Source organism: Tachypleus tridentatus, chromosome 10 (genome assembly GCF_004210375.1).
Source record: "Tachypleus tridentatus isolate NWPU-2018 chromosome 10, ASM421037v1, whole genome shotgun sequence".
NCBI lineage: Eukaryota > Metazoa > Arthropoda > Merostomata > Xiphosura > Limulidae > Tachypleus > Tachypleus tridentatus.
Window position 1 is genome coordinate 33062366 of NC_134834.1, and position 21453 is coordinate 33083818.

At 36.4% G+C, this 21453-nt stretch overlaps 1 protein-coding gene across 7 annotated transcripts in view; it reads left to right on the top strand.

Annotated features, from left to right (window-relative positions):
- LOC143229020 (mitogen-activated protein kinase kinase kinase 13-like) overlaps positions 1 to 21453 on the top strand; it is a 50338-nt gene that overhangs the window by 9529 nt on the left and 19356 nt on the right. For 5 of the 7 annotated variants that reach the window (XM_076460665.1, XM_076460660.1, XM_076460659.1 and 2 more), the window contains 4 exons: positions 11458 to 11647; positions 12327 to 12356; positions 14838 to 15127; positions 16124 to 16307. In XM_076460665.1, coding sequence (XP_076316780.1) covers positions 11508 to 11647; positions 12327 to 12356; positions 14838 to 15127; positions 16124 to 16307 — 644 coding nt within the window. In that variant the 5' untranslated portion in view covers positions 11458 to 11507. Of the gene's footprint in view, positions 1 to 266; positions 457 to 7094; positions 11106 to 11457; positions 11648 to 12326; positions 12357 to 14837; positions 15128 to 16123; positions 16308 to 21453 lie in introns of those variants that run through there. The other 2 variants (XM_076460664.1, XM_076460663.1) reach the window with 2 other exon arrangements.

Here is a 21453-nt window from a genome sequence, read left to right on the forward strand (position 1 = left end):
TCTTCGCGAAAATCATATATGAAATCGACACCACATGAATTTGGTTTATTTTTTAATATGTGTATGTGGCTTCTCGCCTCGCGTGCGTCACACGTGAAGGCTTGTTTTCAGCAGCATTCCAGAGTAGAATGAGTCATCACAGTCCAAACGCTCGTGATCTGGATCCCACTCTTGACTTTGATTGGGCAGTTTCGCACGTGCTTCAGTCTCTGATCGTGCAAGTTCATACATTTTTTGCGATTCCGATTGGAGGTAATGGGTTTGAGGAAAACAATTGTGAAGCACAGAAGCTTTCATTAGTTACTTCGTTTCGCTTTGTGATGTAGAAAGAATGCACTTCGTTGTTTTTTTTGTGATGTAGAGTTCTGAGAAAAAAAAAAACCTGCATATATCTAAAAACTGGTATATGCAACTTATGTAAGAAGCACGCCAGTATTTCTCTAAAGGTACACGTGGGTAAGTTATTTTTTTTATTGTTCACAAAACATATTTCAGTCGCGTTCTTCTTGCCTATGTTGTTCACATGACTGACATGCAGAAAAGTAAAATGTATATATATATATGGGGAGTAAGATTGAACTTCCAGTGTTTAGAGATTAAATGTAAACGTAATATATATTATACGCTTAATAGACAGCATTTTTCCTGTGTGTTTTAAGCTTATAAAGTAATCGTACAAAAGGCATTAATAATAGGCCTGTTGTATTTTGTAAGACTGCACAGGTGATGACAGTAATGGATATGAAGAACATGATGTTGCAAGTGTACTGTTATTTTGCACATTTCTAATTATTGAAAATATCAAAGGGACTAGTTAAAAATACTGTGTTAACACAACCTTTTATTATATAGTAGGTCTAGTATTAATGTCGTATGGCAAGTATAATTAATTATAATTATGCTTCGCCGTCTCAGAAAAGGTCCTCACAGCATAACCATGTACAAAAGGTTTTATTTCCTGTATTAAACACCGATTCCTTCGGTGTTCTGAGAGAAAGCAAATAAACAACAACCGCAGCGGTTAACTTCGTTATCACCAACTAAGCATGATAGTTTGAACATGACATTTTTGCCTTGACCCACATTACTGTACGATGACCTTGTTAGCACACTCAAACCGCCGCCACTGCAATGGTGCAGTCGTAAGTTCTGTAAGTTGACGAACCCGCCCGTCGCTTCGGTCACAATCGATCACACAATGTTTTGTCAAATACTGGTTTATGTATTATCAGTAACTTGTGATCAAAGCAGGTTAATCTAATATACCAGACTAATTATGTACATATAGTGTCGTGAGATAGATTATTGTAAAGAATCATTAAAACCCTTTAATTTCATGAGTTTGGTAAATTCGCTGTTATATTTTGAATGTAATTATCACAGATTTGCCTCTGCTTTCTTTCTTTCTCTTTATAGCACACTGGAATGAAAATCTGCTTTCTTTTCTTTTATTTTTTTCCTTTGGAAATAGATAAAAGTATTGAATCAAAATGAAGTTACCTGTTTTCATGAACCAATATGGTCCTCAGTGGGTCAACGCTAAGCTAAGTTTGCGGACGTCAAAGCTAGAATCTGGAGTTCGATTCACCCCTTAGTGAACAGAGGGCGGATAGCCTGTTGTGTAGCATTTGGTTAAAAAAATAGATATTTGACATTTTGGCCTGGCATAGCGAGGTGGTTAGGGTACTGGACTCGCAATTTGAATATCACGGGTTTGAATCCCCGTACCACCAAACATGCTTGCCTTTTAAGCCGTGGGAGCGTTATAATGTGATAGTCAATCGCACTATTCGTTATTAAAAGAGTAGCCCAAGAGTTGACGGTGGGTGGTGATGACTAGCTGCCTTTCTTCTAGTCTTCCACTGCTAATTTAGAGATGACTAGCGCAGATGGCCCTTGTGTACTTTTGTGCGAAATTCCAAATAAACTAAGCCAGTGACCTTTTTTAGTTATCTCAGCATCCGGCAAACGACAAAAAAAATAACTGAAAACTGCTTTTCAACGATAACCTGTTATTAGAGCTCGGAAGAATAAAATTTTAGATTCGTTGGTTCACCACTTGCAAATAAATCTTCCCTTGGAAGCGAATTGTTCTCGTTTATGTCAAAATTTTGGTGAAAGTTCATTGCCTTTTGCAAAGTAATTTACCGACAGAAAACCTGTTTTCAGTGCTAAACTAATCAATACTAGACACTGGTAGAGCGAGCGTTTGGGAGTTGTGTTTATCCCAATCTCAACAGTTGGAAGAATGATATTTGCACGAAATACAAACGTTATGGATGCATTTACTATAGCAATTCTGTTGAAGTTAAGCAATCATGGATAAAGGTTGCTCAAAAGAAATCTTCAATGGCGATATAGTACGGCAACTTCTATACGAATTTAAGAGTTAGAGAAACGTAACGTTTATAAGATTTAGGCTAGCAGTGTTTATACTATAACTTTCACTGTACATTTGTATAGTACAGGTTTGCAAAGCATGGTGGTTTGGTAAGGATCGCTTCTGTTAGTACGGATCGAAGGGTCAGAAATTCAGTTCGTAATAACGTTGAAGAACAGTCAGTGCTACGTTACAGTTACGACAGAAAGTGTTCGTACCCCTGCGTCGTGAGTAGTTTTTTCCTCATAACTTAAAAAGTATCACGATTAGGATGATGAAAGTATAGATATTATAAATATTATACTAACACATTTACATATTTTTTATGTAAATTAAACGACAAATAAACTGTTTATAAACAAATAACCAAACATAGGAGGGGCAGAAAGTGTTCGTGCGTCTACTTTAATGGTCAGTTGTGTAGCCTTTCAGGTGAATTACTTGGCGCAATGTCTCCTCATAGTCCTCCATGATCGTTTGACGGTACTCGACTGGTATTTTCTTCCATTCTTCTTTACAGAAGGCCTCCAACTCTTGGAAGTTTTTCGGATGACGCTGATGAACTATGGTCTTTAACTCATGCCAAACGTTTTCAATTGGGTTGAGATCGGGTGACTGTGATAGCTACTCCAGAACGCTTATATGGTTCCTCTGCAACCAGGATTGCACATATTTCGATGTGTGCTTAGGGTCATTTTCGTGCTGGAAGATCCAACGACGCCCAAGCCGCAAGTTCCAAGTATCATTCTTGATATAAGTGCCTAATATATCAACGTACTCTTCTTTTTTCAGGTTGATGGCTGCCTACACCAGAAGAGCTGAAGGAATCCCATAGCATGATAGAGCCACCCCCATGTTTAACTGTAGGGACGGTGTTCTTTGGAAAATTTCGTTTCCCCTTCTTACAGAAAATATAGCGAACATCATTGTGACCGAAAAGCTCGATTTTAGTCTCGTCTGACCAAAGAATACTCTTCCAATAGGTAAAGGGTTTATCTACATGCTTTCTTGCATACCTCAATCGTGCTCCTAAATGAACAGGCTTTAAATATGGAGTTCCACGAGGACGGCATGCTTTGAACCCAGAAGAGCGTAACATGTTCGTAACTGTTGAGGTGCTTACTTCAACCCCAGTTTCCCTTACCAGTTTCTGTATGTCACTACGTGTTAAACGAGGGTTCCTACTAACTTCTCTGAGAACCTCCATCTTGGTTCTCTCTGGAATTTTGGTGAAGCGTCCGGAACGAGGGAGGTTAGCAGTTGATCCTGTAAGCTTAAACTTGGCAATTATGCTTTGAACAGTAGATTTCGGCCCATTATGTTCGGCACATGTAGCAATACCGGAAAGAGACACACGAGACTTGTATTTTACAATAATTCGGTTTTTTAAATCACTGGACAGTTGTTTCCTGTTCACCATGATGACCAAGCAGATAATGTGCGCAGAAAGGTGTGGTTCAGGTCCGTGATTCTGATTCCTATTTTCATTCTTTTGTTTTGTTTTCCTGTCAGAAAGAAATGGCCAGATCACGTAGTTGTTACTGAAGTGTAACGCGCACTAATAACCTAATTCAAAGACGCAGGCATTTATCAGTTGGAACTTAATTGAGCCAAAGTTTAAAACATTTGTCATTAATTACCTGGCATGGCCAGGTGGGTTAGGGCGTTTGACTCGTAATCTAAGGGTCGCGGGTTCGAATCCCCGTCGTATCAAACGTGCTCACCCTTTTAGCCGTGGAGGCGTTATAATGTTATAGTCAATCCCACTCTTCGTTGGTAAAAGAGTTGGCGATGGGTGGTGATGACTATCTGCCTTCCCTCTAGTCTTACACTGCTAAATTAGGGACGGCTAGCGCAGATAACCCTCGAGTAGCTTTGCGCGAAATTTATAAAAAAACAACAACATTAATTACCAGCATATGAAACAGTCGTACTTGGCAATAATGGATATTTTTATACAACTTTTACGGAGAATGAGTGAATTATACTTTTTATAAAATAATTTAAGTTATTATTTTTGAAATGGTACATTTAATGAAATAATGTAATGTGGTTACATAATCTTCATAAAATACGCGTGTTGATAAAAAAAAAGTTCTAGTTACGCGTCATAATGAACTTAATGTATGTAGGATTTGTAGAAAACTGAAAGCCCCCATCATTACCCGAGAGGCGTAGTCTGGGAAGGGCTCAATATCATAAAAAGTGTAATAGATTTACTCTGTTTTGGTTTTTTACACAAACGCTAAACTTTTTTGTAAATCATAAATTATTTTCTCTTTGGTTCAAAGAAAGGGTCCACATTTTTCCTGGAAAAAGATCCCCCCACTCTATGATGCTGGGTACACTCCTGTTTTACCCCCATATTGACCAGGTCAAAATAAAAAAATATATTAAAGTAGTCGAATGCTGTAATAGCTCAAACAAAAATAGATATAGAAACTTCATTAAATGTTGGATGACATCATATTACTTTTGAAAGATCATATGTAATTGATTATTTTGAGGCTTTCTGGTTCCGGTAATCACTACTTTTATTTCATGTTCTTTCTGTATTAGTTTCTGTAACAAACGTAGTTAAAATGCTGGGAAAATTTTTCAGTAAGTAATAGAAACAGCCTTATTCTCTTTGATAAACTACGAATTTGTGGAATTTTTTTTCAACTTTTACCACGCAATATCCAGAATGTTCTCTAATGTTTATAGCTGCGCTATCTGTGGTCATGTTCTAAAGATTATTAAGTTCATTGTGAACTTTAGTTTCTCAATATTCGTAATAACTCTTTAGCTTATGGGAAAATGTAGCAATTCATAACGCCTTATAATGGTAGATTTATAAAGCTCAGTTTCTAGTCATATGTTAACATAGGTTGGAAGTTGCCAACAACCATATTTCTACAGGAACTGATTGGCTCTCGTTTCGATTTCAGACTGCATTAATTCAGCAACAGAATACGAGCCGAAATTCCATGGCTTAGTTTCATATGTTTTACAGCATAGTTAACGGTCTTTATCAAATATATATTATTATTGAACTTTTAACTGTGTTATGTCACATCGCTAGTGTAGCACTTACTTTCACACAGTGTATTCTTTTGAATAGTTGGGGTGAAGTTGGACTTAATTTAAGAATCTTTTACCTGTATCATGCTAAGTTCAAAACAGTTTGTTAGAAAGATTGAATATCGTCCGTTGATTGAATAATTTCAATGGTATTTTTTGAAATTAATGTTTACTTGCGAGATTTTGCGTTACTATCGATATTTCTTTGGGATGTTTTTTGGAAGGTTTGACGTGTAGAGGCTGAAAATTGTATTGATCGAGTGATACGTCAATTATCACGTGACTTAGCTGGGTTTTCCCGTGTTGCCAAGATATGCTAGTGCTGTTCGTCCATATTTATTTAAAGTTTTTGATATAGAACAATAATTGCTCTTCTTCGTAATGACGGTAAAGATTGAATACAAATAAAAAGTTCCTTCTTGTTTTGATACATTCCTTTTTTTCATTATCTTATAAAATTCGATGATGACGCCTAAAATTTGACCAAAGTACTAGCATTCATTTTAAATCGTGTTACCATCATAGAAAAAAAAAGGTAATCCTAGCATTATTGATTTATTGGTATTTTATTAATGACACAAATGTGTGTTATTAGTTTGTAGCATATCATGCTCTTCAGAAATTAATTTCGATAATTCGTGAAACGTTTAAGATTCAGAACTTGGAGGAAAATAGCGATTGAAATTGCTTGTATGTTAATCATACAGTGTTTATGCGAGTCAGTACACCAGTGTGCCTTTATGCAAGTCCTACACATTAGTGTTCCAACAAGTGTAACCGTAAATAATTATTACAGCGCCCTTTTCTTCTAAGGTTTCTTTGTTTTATGATGAGTCGAAAGTGTAATCTTAATGTTTTCCGAATCTAGAAATAAACACTACTCGGTATGGAATAACAGAAGCTTGTGTCGTCTATTTCAGAGCTCGTGAGAGTTCTACAAAGCGCAGGTTTCGACTTCTTTGTGTGTCTTGTCATAACGCTCTTGTAACCCTTAACACTTAAGAGGCAGTATTGTTAAATTCGTATGCAGAAATATGTACTATTTAAACGAACCAGATCAGTTTAAAATCATCACCATTACTAATATATTTTTTCTGACCTTGTGATGAAATACCGATGCACGTACAATGATCTGTTACTGTACATTTCATATTTGGTATCGACTCAAAGTTTTAACTGAAGTCGAACTACTTTCGCTTTGGAAAACCGATTGTCAAGCGTTTGCGATCAGTTTTCTTAAACAAATAATGTTTTGAAATCTGAATATTTGTAGCAGAAGGTAAATGCGCGTAAAGTGTTTTCAAATTTCCACCAAAATAATGAACTTGCCATCAGCGATGTCACAAAAAATATCAGAGCAAATTTAATAACCTAAATTGTCATGTAACAACTTTATACAAATTGTAACACTTCAAAACGGCAGTGTTTACACGCCGGAAAACCTTTAATTAAACAAATGATTAAGTTAGATTTTGATTTTATGTGTACTGAAAAGAGTGAAAAAACAAGACGTTCGACACCTGAGCAAGTATACACTTGAAGGCATGCATTTGTGGTCGATGAACTTTCTACATATATGTAATCTCACGTACTTGCATGTTCAGAAATAGTGGAAATTTCTTAGTTAGTAACTATGTATGAGAAACAAAAGTACCCGTCCCCAGTGACGAGAAAAACTTGTCAATTCATATAATATACTTTAAAAATATTAATTATTGAGCATTTGAGTTGTACTAACAGTCGCTCAACTATAGTATACAGTTAATTTACATATTTATTCTGTAATTTTAAAATACTAATGATAGTGTGTTTAATTCCTGACAATTTAGTATAGAATATTCTACTTAAGAAATAGAATTTTGCATTAGCATTATTCATGTCTATTCTCCAGTAATTTCAAATATGAATGTTGAGCTTCGTCTGCGTGTACAGCTTTTCGAACGAGAGACAAAGAACGTTCGGGCAGACACCACGGTTCGCAATATATAAGATTAGGGTGAATGAACGTATTCTGAATTAGACTAGTAGTTTCCAACCATTTCACTTTTCATACCACAAATTGTTTGTAAAGCTTACGAGTCGCTGGGACTATATAGTTTTACACTAGAGTATATACATATCGTATAGAGATTGTAAGATACAGCGATTGTAGATTCTTTAACGTTGAAGACGTTTAAAAACAATTTAAAAAGATTTTGATATATTTTTGTCATTGCTTATACACTTCTTTCTATTTTGACTTGGCGTAGCCTATTGGTTAGCGAAGTGAAAGTTTGGATTCGAGGATTCATGGCTCCATCGTCCTGTTGCTGCAAAATGGGTGTGTTATAAGAGTAACGGTCAAATCCCATTGTTCGATTAGAGTAGCCCAAGTGTTGTTGTTGACAAGTTTCTTTCCTTCCAGCTTGTCATATTAAAATTAAGAATACGCTTGTGTAGCATTGTACGAATATCAGAAACACCCTTTTTTTTCGGAGCATGATGTAAATGTAGTCCAACGACCAGGAACTACAATAGACATTGAAAGGGTTAGTTTGTATGAAAAAATACCAAAGAGGTGTAAAACGTCTGGAAGCTTGTTTTTTGACTTGTTTTGATGATATTAATCGATAAGTTATAAGTAATTCTCTATGATCTATAATTTTCTGGAAATGCATTTTCATAATCTAACTTATAAGCAGAAAATTTGGAACACAGAAAAAAATAAGCTAAAATTGATAGAAGTTAGTTTTAGCCACAGAAGAAAACCTACATAGGCTACAACTGTTATACTAAAGTCAACTTCTCTAGTAGTATTAACTTTAAAATATTATCAAAATAGGTTAGGGACGGGTGGTTAGGGCACTCGACTCGCAATCTGTGGGTTGAAGGTTCGAGTCCCCGTACCACTAAACGTGCTCGTTCTTTCAGCCATGAGGGCGTTATAAAATGACGTTCAGTTGCACTATTCGTTGGTAAAAAGAGTAGCACAAGACTTGACGGTGGGTGGTGATCATTAGCTGCCTTCCATCTAGTCTGTCACTGTTAAGTTAGGGATTGATAGCGTAAATAATTCGTGTAACTTTGTGCGAAAATTCAAACGAAATCAAACTAAAATGTATTGTTCGTTATAACATTCTAGCGAGGTATCGAAAAAAACATATTTTCTGTATAGTTTACATTTCATTTTCTTGTTTCTATTTGTTTCATCTTTCTTGGTACTTAACGGATACAGTTCTCTACTTTTAATACATAAAATAACTCATTTTGTTGTTATGGTGTTACGTGGATGTAAAACATGTTTCGTGCCATTGTCAGCTGTTCATTAGAACACGACCTATCTGAAGGAGCTCATAAGTTTAATAAAACATTTGTAAAATAAAACTAGTATCATTATCAGATGCACTTTATAAGGACAGCACACATTGTATAGTTTTGTCAGTCGATAACGGATTGATTGATTATTTGGAATTAAGCACAAAGCTACATAATGTGCTATCTGTGCTCTGCCGGTTTTTAGTAATGTAAGTCCAGTCCGGGGGGGGGGGCAGTCGATAATAACAAAATAGCACTGTAACAGGACGAGTTCGCATTAGACGGATGTTATTTATGTGTCGTAATTCAGATAGTAAACTGTTATCTTTTGAACACATTTAATACATTTCGTGTATCGAGAAAACAATTTTCCCACAGTTTATAGAAGCATAAAAGAAGATGAAAATCCAGTTGAACTTTAGACTTTCATCAGCGTCTAAGTTGGACAGAAAACTGTGTATTGAAATCCACTGACCCCTTAAACAATAATTCTAATTCTATATATTATTTTTTAGTTAAAAACCGTTTTGCTGAGTAACATCGAACCACTTAGCTTTGAAACCTTCCAGTTTATCTACACGTGTTAGCAGAGAAAATGGTGCCATATAAAAGCAGTTTTAGAATTGACTATCAGATAATTTGTTCTAGAGCGTTATTTTCTACTTTCCTTTTGTTTTCGCAGTGAAAAAGTTTGTTTATTGTCATGTATACTAAGTCAGTTTTGTTGTTGTTATATTATACGTAACTTTATTTCCGTTTGTGCGTAACGTTTCACGAAACTGACTATATTTGTGATGTACGTAACATATGTATATACTCTGCTGTACGCTACGGTTAGTCCCCTGCTGGTACAGCGGTAAGCCTATGGTTTTACAACGCTAAAATCGTGGGTTCGATTCCCATCGATGGACTCAGCAGATAGCCCTATGTGGCTTTGCCATAAGAAAACACACCACACGCCACGGTTAATCTTTTATGTTTTAATGGTGAACCTCATTACGGTATCGCAATTTTTGTCTAACCAATAGCATGCGCTTTGGAAGCGATGTATATCGAATATAGATATGATCAATCAATACAGCTTATATTACCTACTAAAAGATGTGAAAGAAAAAACTCAAAAGAGCACGTGGTAAATATCCAACGCTAACAAATTGAAAGAGTTAAACTGTGTTTTCCCGTGGGGTGGTTGAGCCACGGGAAACGCTACTACTTTTTCTGTGACCTTTAATTTAGTTTAAAAAAACAAACTAATTTTGAAAGCGGACGTCATGTGTGTTTCCATAATGGTCCAAGCGACATATTACACTATAATGAAATAAACCTTCGCATGTTTATGTAGCAATCTAGAAGTTTTAGTTTTGCAGAACAGCGATTGGCTACAAGCCCTAACTTTGTTTCCTAAGATAACTTAACTTTATTTTCTTTATTTAGTGAAACTGCCGAAAGAAAATATAAGTGTCCTTGTGAAGTATTTCTTTAAAAAAACACCAAAAAAACGACGGGAATTTGAAATACATAAACTTTGGCTCGTATATTTTGCTGCATTACTACAAGTACTGTGTTCTACTTGTATGTTTTTTACAGAAACGCTTTCTCTTTCTCTCACACACCTATGTCTACAGCGATACACCTTGTTTACTTTATTCAGCTGTTCCAGTACAAACAACAGTAGTAATCCGTTTCGTTAAACAAGTATCTCTACGTAGATCTTTGTGTTCTGTGTTGGTCGAGCTGAGGAAGACTAACATTTGGAATCACTGACTCGGTTGTGTTCGTACACTTATCACGTTAAACTACGTTTGGACGTAGTTGCCATTGGGTATTGTGGATGTAACGTAATAACCCTCGCTAGAAGAGAGAAAGGTATCGATTTTTCTCGGAAATGCGGACGAGCGTTACCTTCAAAGTGGAAAGCAGCTGTAGGAGTTAAGCCTATTGAAAGAAATACAGCTAAGGCTGTCGTATGTCGTCCGCCATAAATTCTGCATTGTGGCATTTTGATGACAAGTTGACACTGCCTGCGGTTACGTTGTAATGAAAACATTGCTATGCTTAACATTTGCTACATTTTGAAGGGTCCATACGGGCGTTTATTGGACATACAACAAAGTGCCCTTTCAAACGAGTTGTTTATAACCTTTTCTGTACAATATCTTTACTAAATCGGCTTACCGTTTGTTTACCAATTATTCAACTGGCCGAAATAGTGAGTCTTCTAAAAACGATTCGTTTGTCTTGTTAATGTTTGTGCATTAAGTTACGAAGAGCTAGTAAGCAAAAGGGGCTGTTTAAGAAAGTTTGTTTGTACTCGTTATTTTGCGTGAAGAATACGATATAATCTGCAGATTCTTTACAGCGTGATAAGGTGAGAAGACTTGAAAACAACTTGTTGAGGAGAGTAAGCTTGGAAGTTTGTGATATAACGATGTATAAAATCGTACCACGTTAGTAAAGTTTAACGTAGCTAAAGACTATTAAAGGCTATAACATTATTTTTAAATTTTATTTGTTAAACACACAAGAAAGTTTGTTATTTACTGGTGTTTGTGGCTGAGGATTTGCAATTATTACCAATAGAACTAGGTTGAGCAAAGAAATTACTTGCATACTGGTTGATACTTTGTAATTTCCAACCTTTATTTCAACTCCAACACCTTTCATCTCTATAAATAGAAAAACTTATAGAATTACTAACCGTTTTTTCTTTTCTTGTCTAGTTCTCCCAGCAATGTAGTAGGAGTTTTAAGAGACCCTAAAAATACTCAAGATGCATACACCAGTCTCTAGCATGGTGGGTTCAGTGAAGACTGAATCTCCATCTAATGAAGATATTGGTGGGAGTCGCTCATCTCCGGCTTCACTGGGTATTATGTTCAGTAGTACAGATAGGGAGGACTTTGGAACAAGGTAGAGTATGAGATTACAGCAGGTAAAAAAAGTGGGATTTTCATTAATACAAATTTTTAAAGTTTATCCTGAAAAACAACATCTTTGTGTATTAGCTGTTTTCCTCGTTTGTACACACTGTAAGAGTGCTTATTCATTCTCCTTTAATGAAGCTTTTTGGATTATGATTACAATTTTAATTCAATGTTTAGACAACAACAGTTTGTGTATTACAAATAGCTTTGGGTTTCAACAAAATTAATTTCAAGTTGATGATCTTTCTCTTTCTTTCAAAACATTTTAAAGAGTTGATAAGCCATAGTTGGATATACATTTATTACAGTTTATTAAATGTAAGGTATTCTTGAAATTGGGCAATAGTGATTAAACAGTTGCTGTGCACTGTTAGAGGAACCAAGGCATGTATTGCAATCAGAGTTAAACAAGTCAAGGAGAACCACTTTCTACAGAAGTGGTTGTAACTCTGGCCTTCTTTCTTATCTAATGTTTTTATGTATTATCTGTGACCTGTTTACATATTTTTGTTTGCTGTCAGTTAATGTTAGGTAATCACAGATAGATTCTTAGAATTGTTTTTCATATTAATAACATAAGCTTAATCTAATTGTTTTCGAGAAATATTTATTAGTAGTTGTGTTACTAATTGTTACCAATTTTTTGTTGTTTTTTTTACTAACAGTACTGACAAGGAGGATTGTTTTGATAAAGGGTATGTTTTATTTATTTACTAAAAATAAAATATATTTATGCCTGATCATTCTAATACTCTAAAAGTTTTATATATTAGCTTAGTTATTAACTGTAACTTACAGTTCTTTCTGTCCTTGTGAAAAGAAACACTAGTCATACATTACAAAATAACTGTCATCACCAGAGATGTGATTTATCTTATATTCTTTATTACATAGATGCTGCTACTATATTTGATCTGATGTGATTTTAATGCTGTGTCTTTGCAGTGTTCATTTGACAAGGTTTTGTTACATTACCTGTTAATGAACTTGTTAACATTTAATGTCATGCATGGTGTAATGTTCAACACACTAGAATGAATTCCTTTTCTTTCCTGCTGTACAGTGTTGTTCTGCTAAATCTTAGTGTCATAACCCTGCCAGAATTTTGCACACATGTGATGTCATCATCAGGGAAAAGATTTCATATTCATTTTTGTGATTCCTCTTTAAAAGAAAGAGAATATGTATGACAATAATTATTTCAGAGTACTTTGATTAGTATTAAATTAAATAGGTGTATATTACTGAGAAAAAACGTGCAACTCAGCTTCCTTTAAATTAAGTGTCAGTAACAAATAAGATCATCAATAACTAGAGATATAAAATTCACTAATGTTAAAACAAGTTTTCAAAATGCATATCTTATCAATTTAGTATGTTTTTAACTACACTGTTCTATTAAAACTTTGGCTTCTACAAATTTTTCCATTCCTCCTGTTTTGCCAATACAAATAACTGAGAAAAAACCCTTTGTTGTATTATATAGATAATAAGCCTTTTAAAAGTGTGTATTTTAAATGCACGGTATAATTCTGAGATTTATTTTATTAAGTTTTTAATACAGTGCTTGTGTGTCTTAATAATCATGTGACATATGACAAATTTTATCCCATTTTAATAGTCCAACACCTGCCTTTGAGCTGGAGTTATCGCAGAGTGCCTGATAACAGCTCCTAGATAAAGAGAGAGGCATGACTGTGTGTATGTGTGTGTGATAGCACTTTGTCAGAGGACATTAAAGATCATAATCAATCAATGTTTTCTAACACTGAAAGTTTGGTTGTGAAAATCACTTAAATATGGATCTAAGATGAATGAATCATTTTATACATACATGATTTAAATTTTGAAGTGTGAGAAATTTGCTCCAGTTTTAAGTACTGAAGTACAATTCTGGTTTACTCCAGCAGTACATCAACCTTGCTTCTATACCTGATTGTCACATGTACTAACTTTCATTTTTGTACACAGTTGATGACATTCAACTGTTTCCTTCTCTGCCTCATTGCTTTGTAATAACTTCCTTATTTTCATACTGAAGTAAAAATATTCATAAAAATTGAGCCAAATATTTTTTCATTATGACAGACTTTATTAATGCTAGTGGGTTTAGTGTGCTAGATGCATAACTTGTTATATGCTTCAGCTACAGTGTCAGAGAATAAAAGAATGAATTAATAAGTGTACTGTTAAAATATGATATGTCTGTTGTTATGTGCTCTGTTGGATATATTAAGTATTACAGATTGAACTCTTGAAATATTTGAAGCATCTTACTCCATCACAAGAAGCTTAATTCATCAAATGTTATTCTTGCACAGGAAATGTTCTCATAGGAAATAACATAATATGTTTAGTAACAAAAATAACCTTCTGTCTACTGTAGAAAATAAAGATGCTATGAGAATTCGATTTACAACTTAGAAGTTTGATCGATTTTAAATATAATTTTCAAAAATGAAATTAATAAAAAATTAGCCCATTAGGTTTTTGTTTGCTTCTGATAAGAATTATTCTGTAAGTTATACAGATATCCACAGCTGCATGAAAGTAATGCTTAGGAAATTACTGTATATTACATTAAATATAAACTGCCGGTCGTATCTTCTTGACTACATACAGAAACTCAGCTGATTAATTTATCGAAGACACTCTTAATCATTTTATTACAATGATATATAACCCAAATCTGCTACAAATGTTTGATTTCTTTTGTAATTTGTTGCATTACATATTCTCTTATTAGTATTATTTCTGAGTTTAAATTTTAAAGCAGAAACTGTGGTTTATGAAATCCTCTTTAGTATTTCATGAAATTATGTTAAATAATCTTTTTTTTGGCAGGATAAAATTGACTTAAGGAAACTGTGCAAGCCAAAGGTTTAGACACTTTAGCAAACATTGCTGATTACTTACAGATTCTAAAATATATTCCACCTTGCCAGCATTAACCACTTGGAGTAATTGTATTATAACACCAAGACAAAATAAAGCTGATAAACATTATTTTGTTTGATAAATCAACCCATTGTTAATTTACGAAATGAAAACTGTAGTGGGATTGTAATGTAAAAAAAACAAAAAAAAAACAGGTTGTTTTCCTAAAAGCCTTTCTCTGTCAGGTTTGTTTGAAAAACTTTTTTGGTATTAACTGTATAAGCTTTTTTGTCATGCAGAATGCTCTGTATCCAAGAAGAACTCAACCAACTGAGTATGGAGATTCAACATTCTAAATCCCCTCAAGGAACATTACAACCCCCAGCAGTTACAACAGGCCCCCCTAGATCTCCTAGTTACTATAGTTTAACAAATTCTGGAGGGGATCAGTCACAGTCACAAGGAAAAGATGGTGGTATTGATTTTCATGATAGAAGTAGTCGATCATCTGGATGGTTTGAGGGTCTACTAGGATGTTTGAAACCAGTTTGGAGTATTCTTGGAAAATCTGGTAACAGTGAAAGTAGAGGTGAGAAATTACTCCATTTTTTTTTATCTATCACTATTTCAGTATATAAACATGAAAAAAGGGAGAAAGATGTGGTTAAGGTGGCAATTTTGACACCACCAATTTCAAATAATTAATTATACTTGTCAAAAGATGTTAGGGTTAAGTCTATTATATTTTTAACACAACATTCTTTATTCAGTCCCTTAGTGATTTCCAAAAACAAGAAAAGCCCCTTGGGGACTAAATAAAGAATGTTTTGTGAAAAAATATAATAGATCTAACACCAATGACTTTTAAAAGTGTAATTAATTAATAATAATTTAATAATTATTCATCATCAGCTTAAGAAAACCATTAGTACTGTAACTTTACAATTCATTGTTTTCTAACACTTTAAACTAGAAGTCTTGGTTGGATAGTCAAGGCACTTGACTCGTAATCTGAGGGTAGCGAGTTCAGTTTAATGTTGCACCAAAAATGCCCATTCTTTCAGTTGTGGGGGCATTATAATGTGATGATAAATCCCACTTTTCTTTGGTAAAAGAGTAGCCCAAGAGTTAGTATTGGGTGGTGATGACTAGTTCTCTTCCCTCTAGTTTTACACTGCTAAATTAGGAATGGCTAGCGCAGATAGCCCTCGTGTAGCTTTGCATGAAATTCACAAAAACAAAACAAACAAACTAGAAGTAAAAAAAAAAAAAACAGTTATGCACAAATACCACAGATTTGTAGTTTTGTTTGAAATTTTAAGTCTTATGAGATGAAAAATTTAAATATTTTTACTCCACAAATAAAGACTACAATCATGCAGCTGAACATTTCATTTATTTATTTCATCTATTGTGTAGATGATTTGAATGGAGAGACAAACAGAATTTGTTTAAAGTTTAACGGTATTATTTGTCTTCGTAAAAATAATAATCAGGTACGAATTGGGAAGATAATTAATTAGAAAAATGAAATTCCAGGTGAAGTTTTTTAATGTATTAAAGGTTTTTTAATTTGTTTAAACAGATGAATGGGAAATTCCATTTGAAAATATCAGAGACTTGCAGTGGTTGGGTAGTGGAGCTCAGGGTGCAGTTTTTAAGGGTCATTTGAATAATGAAATGGTTGCTGTAAAGAAAGTGCGTGACAAATCTGAAACTGATATCAAACATCTCAGAAAATTGAATCATCCCAATGTTGTATCAATCAAGTAAGTTTACTGTTACATTTGTTTTGAGCTGTCACTTTGAACTTTGTATAGAAATAATTTAAGATTCAAAATAATACTCAGAATAATTGTTAGTATGTGTGTTTGTATTTATCACAGTATTAAAAATTTAGCAAATAACTATAACATAATCCTGATATTACTATATCAAAATGTATGCATGTCTCTCTTATGCAGGCCTGGCATGGCCAGATGTTTAGGGTGCTTAACTCTTAATCTGAAGGTTACAAGTTTGAATAGCCATTACACAAAACATGCTCACCCTTTCAGCCATGGAGGCATTAGAAGGTGATGGTCAATCTCAAAATCTGTTGGTAAAAGAATAGCCCAAAATTTGGTGGGAGATAGCAATAACTAGTTGACTTTCTTCTAGTCTTACACTGCTAAATTAGGGATGGCTAATGCAAATTGCCCTTGTGTAGCTTTGTGTGAAATTCAAAAAGGAAACAAACTTTTTTACGCTTTGAAGATTATTTTTTTGTCTAATTGTTTAAGATGTTCTCTTTAAAATTAATGTTACAGAAGCATTAATTGTTATGTTAAAAAAATGTGGAGATGTACAGTCCAAAATAACTAAGAAACTATTTAATTTTAAAGTTACTAATATAATAATAATAATAATAATAAACTCTCATATTAATACTACTTATCTGTAAAGTAGAAAAGGGTGAGTTAACCTCAGAATTTCTGGTGAAGTCTGTATGATCCTATAGATTTTGTGAGGACATTTTCCTAAACTATGTCACAAAATTACTTGTAGGTTTAAGAATGTCTTGGTTATAATGTTTCAAGTAACAAAGTATGCACAAAACCACCATTAATACTACAATTAATTCTGCTAATTATTACTTGTGTCCACTTACATATTTACCATAAAAAATGAGTAATTTCACTAAATTTTTTTATCATTTCTTTATACTGCATGTTGAGACAAGCAAAAACTCATTTATTCAGTACTGGTAGTTAACACTATACGAGGTCTGTTCAAAAAATACGCGGACTGACGTCATAAAACAAAATGTACTTTATTTAGAAGTTACAGGTCTGGGACCCCTTCAAAGTACTCTCTTCCCCAATGCACACACTTATCCCAACGGTGTTTCCACTTGTTGAAACAGTCCTGGTACGCTTCTTTTGTAATGTCCTCCAGCTCCTTCGTCGCATTTGCCTTAATCTTGGGAATCGTCTCAAATCTTCTTCCTTTCAAGGGTCTTTTGAGTTTGGGGAACAAGAAAAAATCGCAAGGAGCAAGGTCAGGTGAGTAGGGGGGGGGAAGAACAGTGATCGAGTGTTTGGCCAAAATCTCATGAGTTCTGAGGCACAAATTTCACAGCAACGTGGTGCATCTTCAATTTTTCGGTCAAAATCTCGTAACAAGATCCAACTGATATCCCACACTCTTCAGCAAGCTCCCTGACAGTCAGATGTCGATTTGCCCGCACCAGGGTGTTGATTTTGTCGGCGTGTGGGTTGTCAGTTGACGTGGAAGGACGTCCAGGATGCTCATTATCTTCAATGGACTGTCAACCATCCTTAAAATGTTCATGCCACTTGAAACCCCTCGGTGTGGATTCCTGTACGTGGTGAGGGGACCTCCCAGGGGAAGGTTCTGTTCTATCTGGTTACCTTCTCTGGGATCTAAACATCCACCCACGTGTTTGCCGTGCGTGGCGACCCGTGAAGGGGAGGAGAAGATCCTGGTGGTTGAGGGGTCCAACCCTAACACACCACTTTGGCCTCAAATTCCTGTAGACGGGCGGCCTTTGGGTGGCCCCCCTTGGGTCAATCGGCTGGTCCACTTGGGCTAGAGTCAACCAAGTACCAGTGTTGGAAGTTCTCAACGGGTGTTGTGGACATTGTGCCTGATGCTGGTGTTTGGGTATAGTGCTCACGAAACCCTGGCGTTGCTGCATTGTCCTTGCGTGACTTTGTAGTGCGTCCCCTTGTAGGGCTCCATGGTGGGTGGGGTCAGTGGGTACCGAAATTTTTCCTTTCCTATGGATCCTCAAAAAATTTAAATAAAATTGTAAAAAACAGTCAATGGGTAGCGACCACGTCTTGAATACTCAGAACAGCAATCTTCAATATCAGTAACACATGTACCTCATTTTCTTATATTACATTCTCTTTCGAAAAACCTTTAGGGCAAATGTCCCCTTTTTTTATTCAAAAGGGACTAGAGGGACTTGCTGGCTCTCCAAAATCAGTAAAGAAACTTCGATCTGGTGACATATTAGTTGAAACATCCACATCCCAACACAGTGAACTCCTGTTGAAATCAAAGGCAATTGGGGATATACCTATTGAGGTTACACCCATGCTGCCTTGAATTCTTCACGAGGAGTTATTGTTGAAAGGGATTTGAAGAACGTTCCCGAGTCAGAGATTCTCGCTGGTCTCTCCACTCAAGGAGTTTCTGCAGTGAGGCATCTCCACTGCAAAGATGGAATTACACTGCCAACAAATACCCTCGTTTTAACATTTACTTCACCACGTGCACCTGCCACCATCAAGGCAGGTTATCTCATTGCAGGGTTCGACCATACATACCAAACCCTCTTCGATGTTTCCAATGTCAGAGATTCGCCACTCAAAGACATCTTGTCGTGGTTCCCTGACATGTGCTCGTTGTGGAGGCAAGGACCACGATGCCTATGACTGTGACATGAACCCACATTGCGTAAACTGCAATGGTTCTCACCCTCATACTTTCATTCTTGCCCAAAATGGTTGGAGGAAAAGAGGTGCAGCGTTTGAAAACAACACATAACATTAGTTATCCTGAGGCTCGGAAATTGCTGTCCACAACTCCATCTCGGACATATGCTGCTGCACTTCATTCCACAACTACAGTGGGAGTGCAGACAGATCTCTCTGTGCCTCCAAAAGAATCGTTTTCAAAACAAATGAAAAGCCTTTTGACCTCCGTGGTTAAAAGGTTGATGAATCAACTACCACACCTATCTCTGTCCCTCCCATACCTTCCAACACACCTCAAGATCCACGTCCTTCAGTTTCAAATACAGGCATTTCTTCTGATACATCTTTTCTCCCACCACAAGAGACAACACAATTATTCGTTCGCGTCCTCAGTCACTAGATTCCCCTTCCAATAACAAAAACCTGCCCACCCGACACAGAGCAGGATCCATGGAGGTTGATAGACCTCCTCCAACTAAAGACAGTAAAGAAAAAAAGACGTGGTCGTAAACCGAAGGGTTCTCCAGCCACTTCACCTACCCGTTCTTAAAATGGCCACCTTGATACAATGGAACTGTCGAGGTTTACGTTCTAATCTGGATGATATCAAAACGCTGATTGCTTCCTACCATCCTGTTTGTCTTTCTTTACAAGAAACATTTCTCAAAACTGCTGATACTGTCTCCATTCGGCAGTTTTCTCTGTACAGAAATGACAGGTTGTGTGATGGTCGAGTACATGGAGGGGTGGCACTGTTGGTTGATCAACACGTGCCCACCCTGTCTTTGTCACTCAACACACCCTTGGAGGCTGTAGCCATCCGTATTTCCTTGGGTCATACCATCACTGTTTGTTCTCTGTACCTGTCCCCTGGAAAGACATATGATCAATCAGATCTGGATGCTCTCGTTGAACAATTGCCATCTCCGTTTCTAATCCTAGGGATTTTAATGGACATCATCCCTCTGGGGAAGTGCTATTATTGATGCGAGGGGCGATCTGTAGAGCGGATGCTCTCTGATCACAATCTTTCTCTTTTCAATACTGGTTCTTCCACTTACTTTCATGCACCTAGTCAGTCCTTTACCGCTATTGATCTCTCAGTTTGCTCCCCTTCATTATTTTCCCATTTTTCATGGAGGGTTGACAGTAATCCACTAGGCAGTGATCATTTTCCAATCCTTATAGAGAGACTGGCGTGGTCGATGCCACCCTACCCGTGTGCCCGGTGGAAGCTGGATCAGGCAGACTGGTCCACTTTCACTGCTCTCGCAGAACTTGATCCTACCATCGTAAATCAGCCATCAATAGACGACTGTGTAGCAGCGGTAACTGACTGTATTACACATGCAGCTGCTCAGTGTATTCCTAAAACCTCGACACGTTTTCCACGATATCCTCGTCCGTGGTGGAATCCTGCTTGCCACTTAGCACGGAAGGCTCAAAAGCGGGCCTGGGATACTTTTCGTAGATATCCCACACTTTCAAACCGGTTGCTTTCCAACGGGCCGTGCACATGCTAGGTGGGTAAGACGTCACAGCCAGAAGGAATCTTGGATTAAGTTCACAACCAGTATATCTTCTACCACCAGTTCCAAGATCATATGGGACAGGATTCGAAAGGTTAATGGACACTACAATTCTATCCCCCTCTCGATCTTACTCTCTGATGGTCAGGAGGTGACTGATGTTCGGAACATCGCTAACACTCTAGGTGAAAGCTTTTGCGGGTATCTAGCACTTCTGCTTGTTCCTCCACCTTCCTGGCTATCAAGACTCGGGCGGAGCGATCACCTCTTTCCTTTCGAACTAACTGTTTCTTTGACTATAATCGTCCTTTTACCCTGGTGGAACTAAAAATGGCCCTTCATCGGTCTGCCAGTACGTCTGTTGGACCTGATGATATTCATTATGACATGCTGCACCATTTATCTCCTGCTTCTCTTAATGTCCTTCTGATTGTTTTCAACCGGATCTGGCAGAAGAATGTTTTTCCTGATGCTTGGCCAGGCTATTATTTTACCTTTCTCTAAGCCAGGGAAAGATCCCAAGATTCCTTCAAACTACCGTCCAATTGCTTTGACGAGCTGTCTCTGTAAGACATTAGAAAGGATGGTTAATGCTCGTCTTGTTTGGTTCCTTGAATCAAACAACCTCCTCGCCCACACAGTGTGGGTTCCGTCGACAGCACTCCACCACAGACCACCTAATTCGTCTTGAAACATCTATCAGAGAAGCCTTTCTCAACCGCCAACATCTTGTATCAATATTCTTTGACATAGAGAAGGCTTACGACACAACATGGAGGTATGGCGTTTTGCGAGACCTCCATACATATGGGTTACGTGGCCATCTACCCATGTTTATTAAAAATTTTTTAATGGACAGGAGATTCCAGGTTCGTGTGGGTTCGACACTTTCCCGTTCT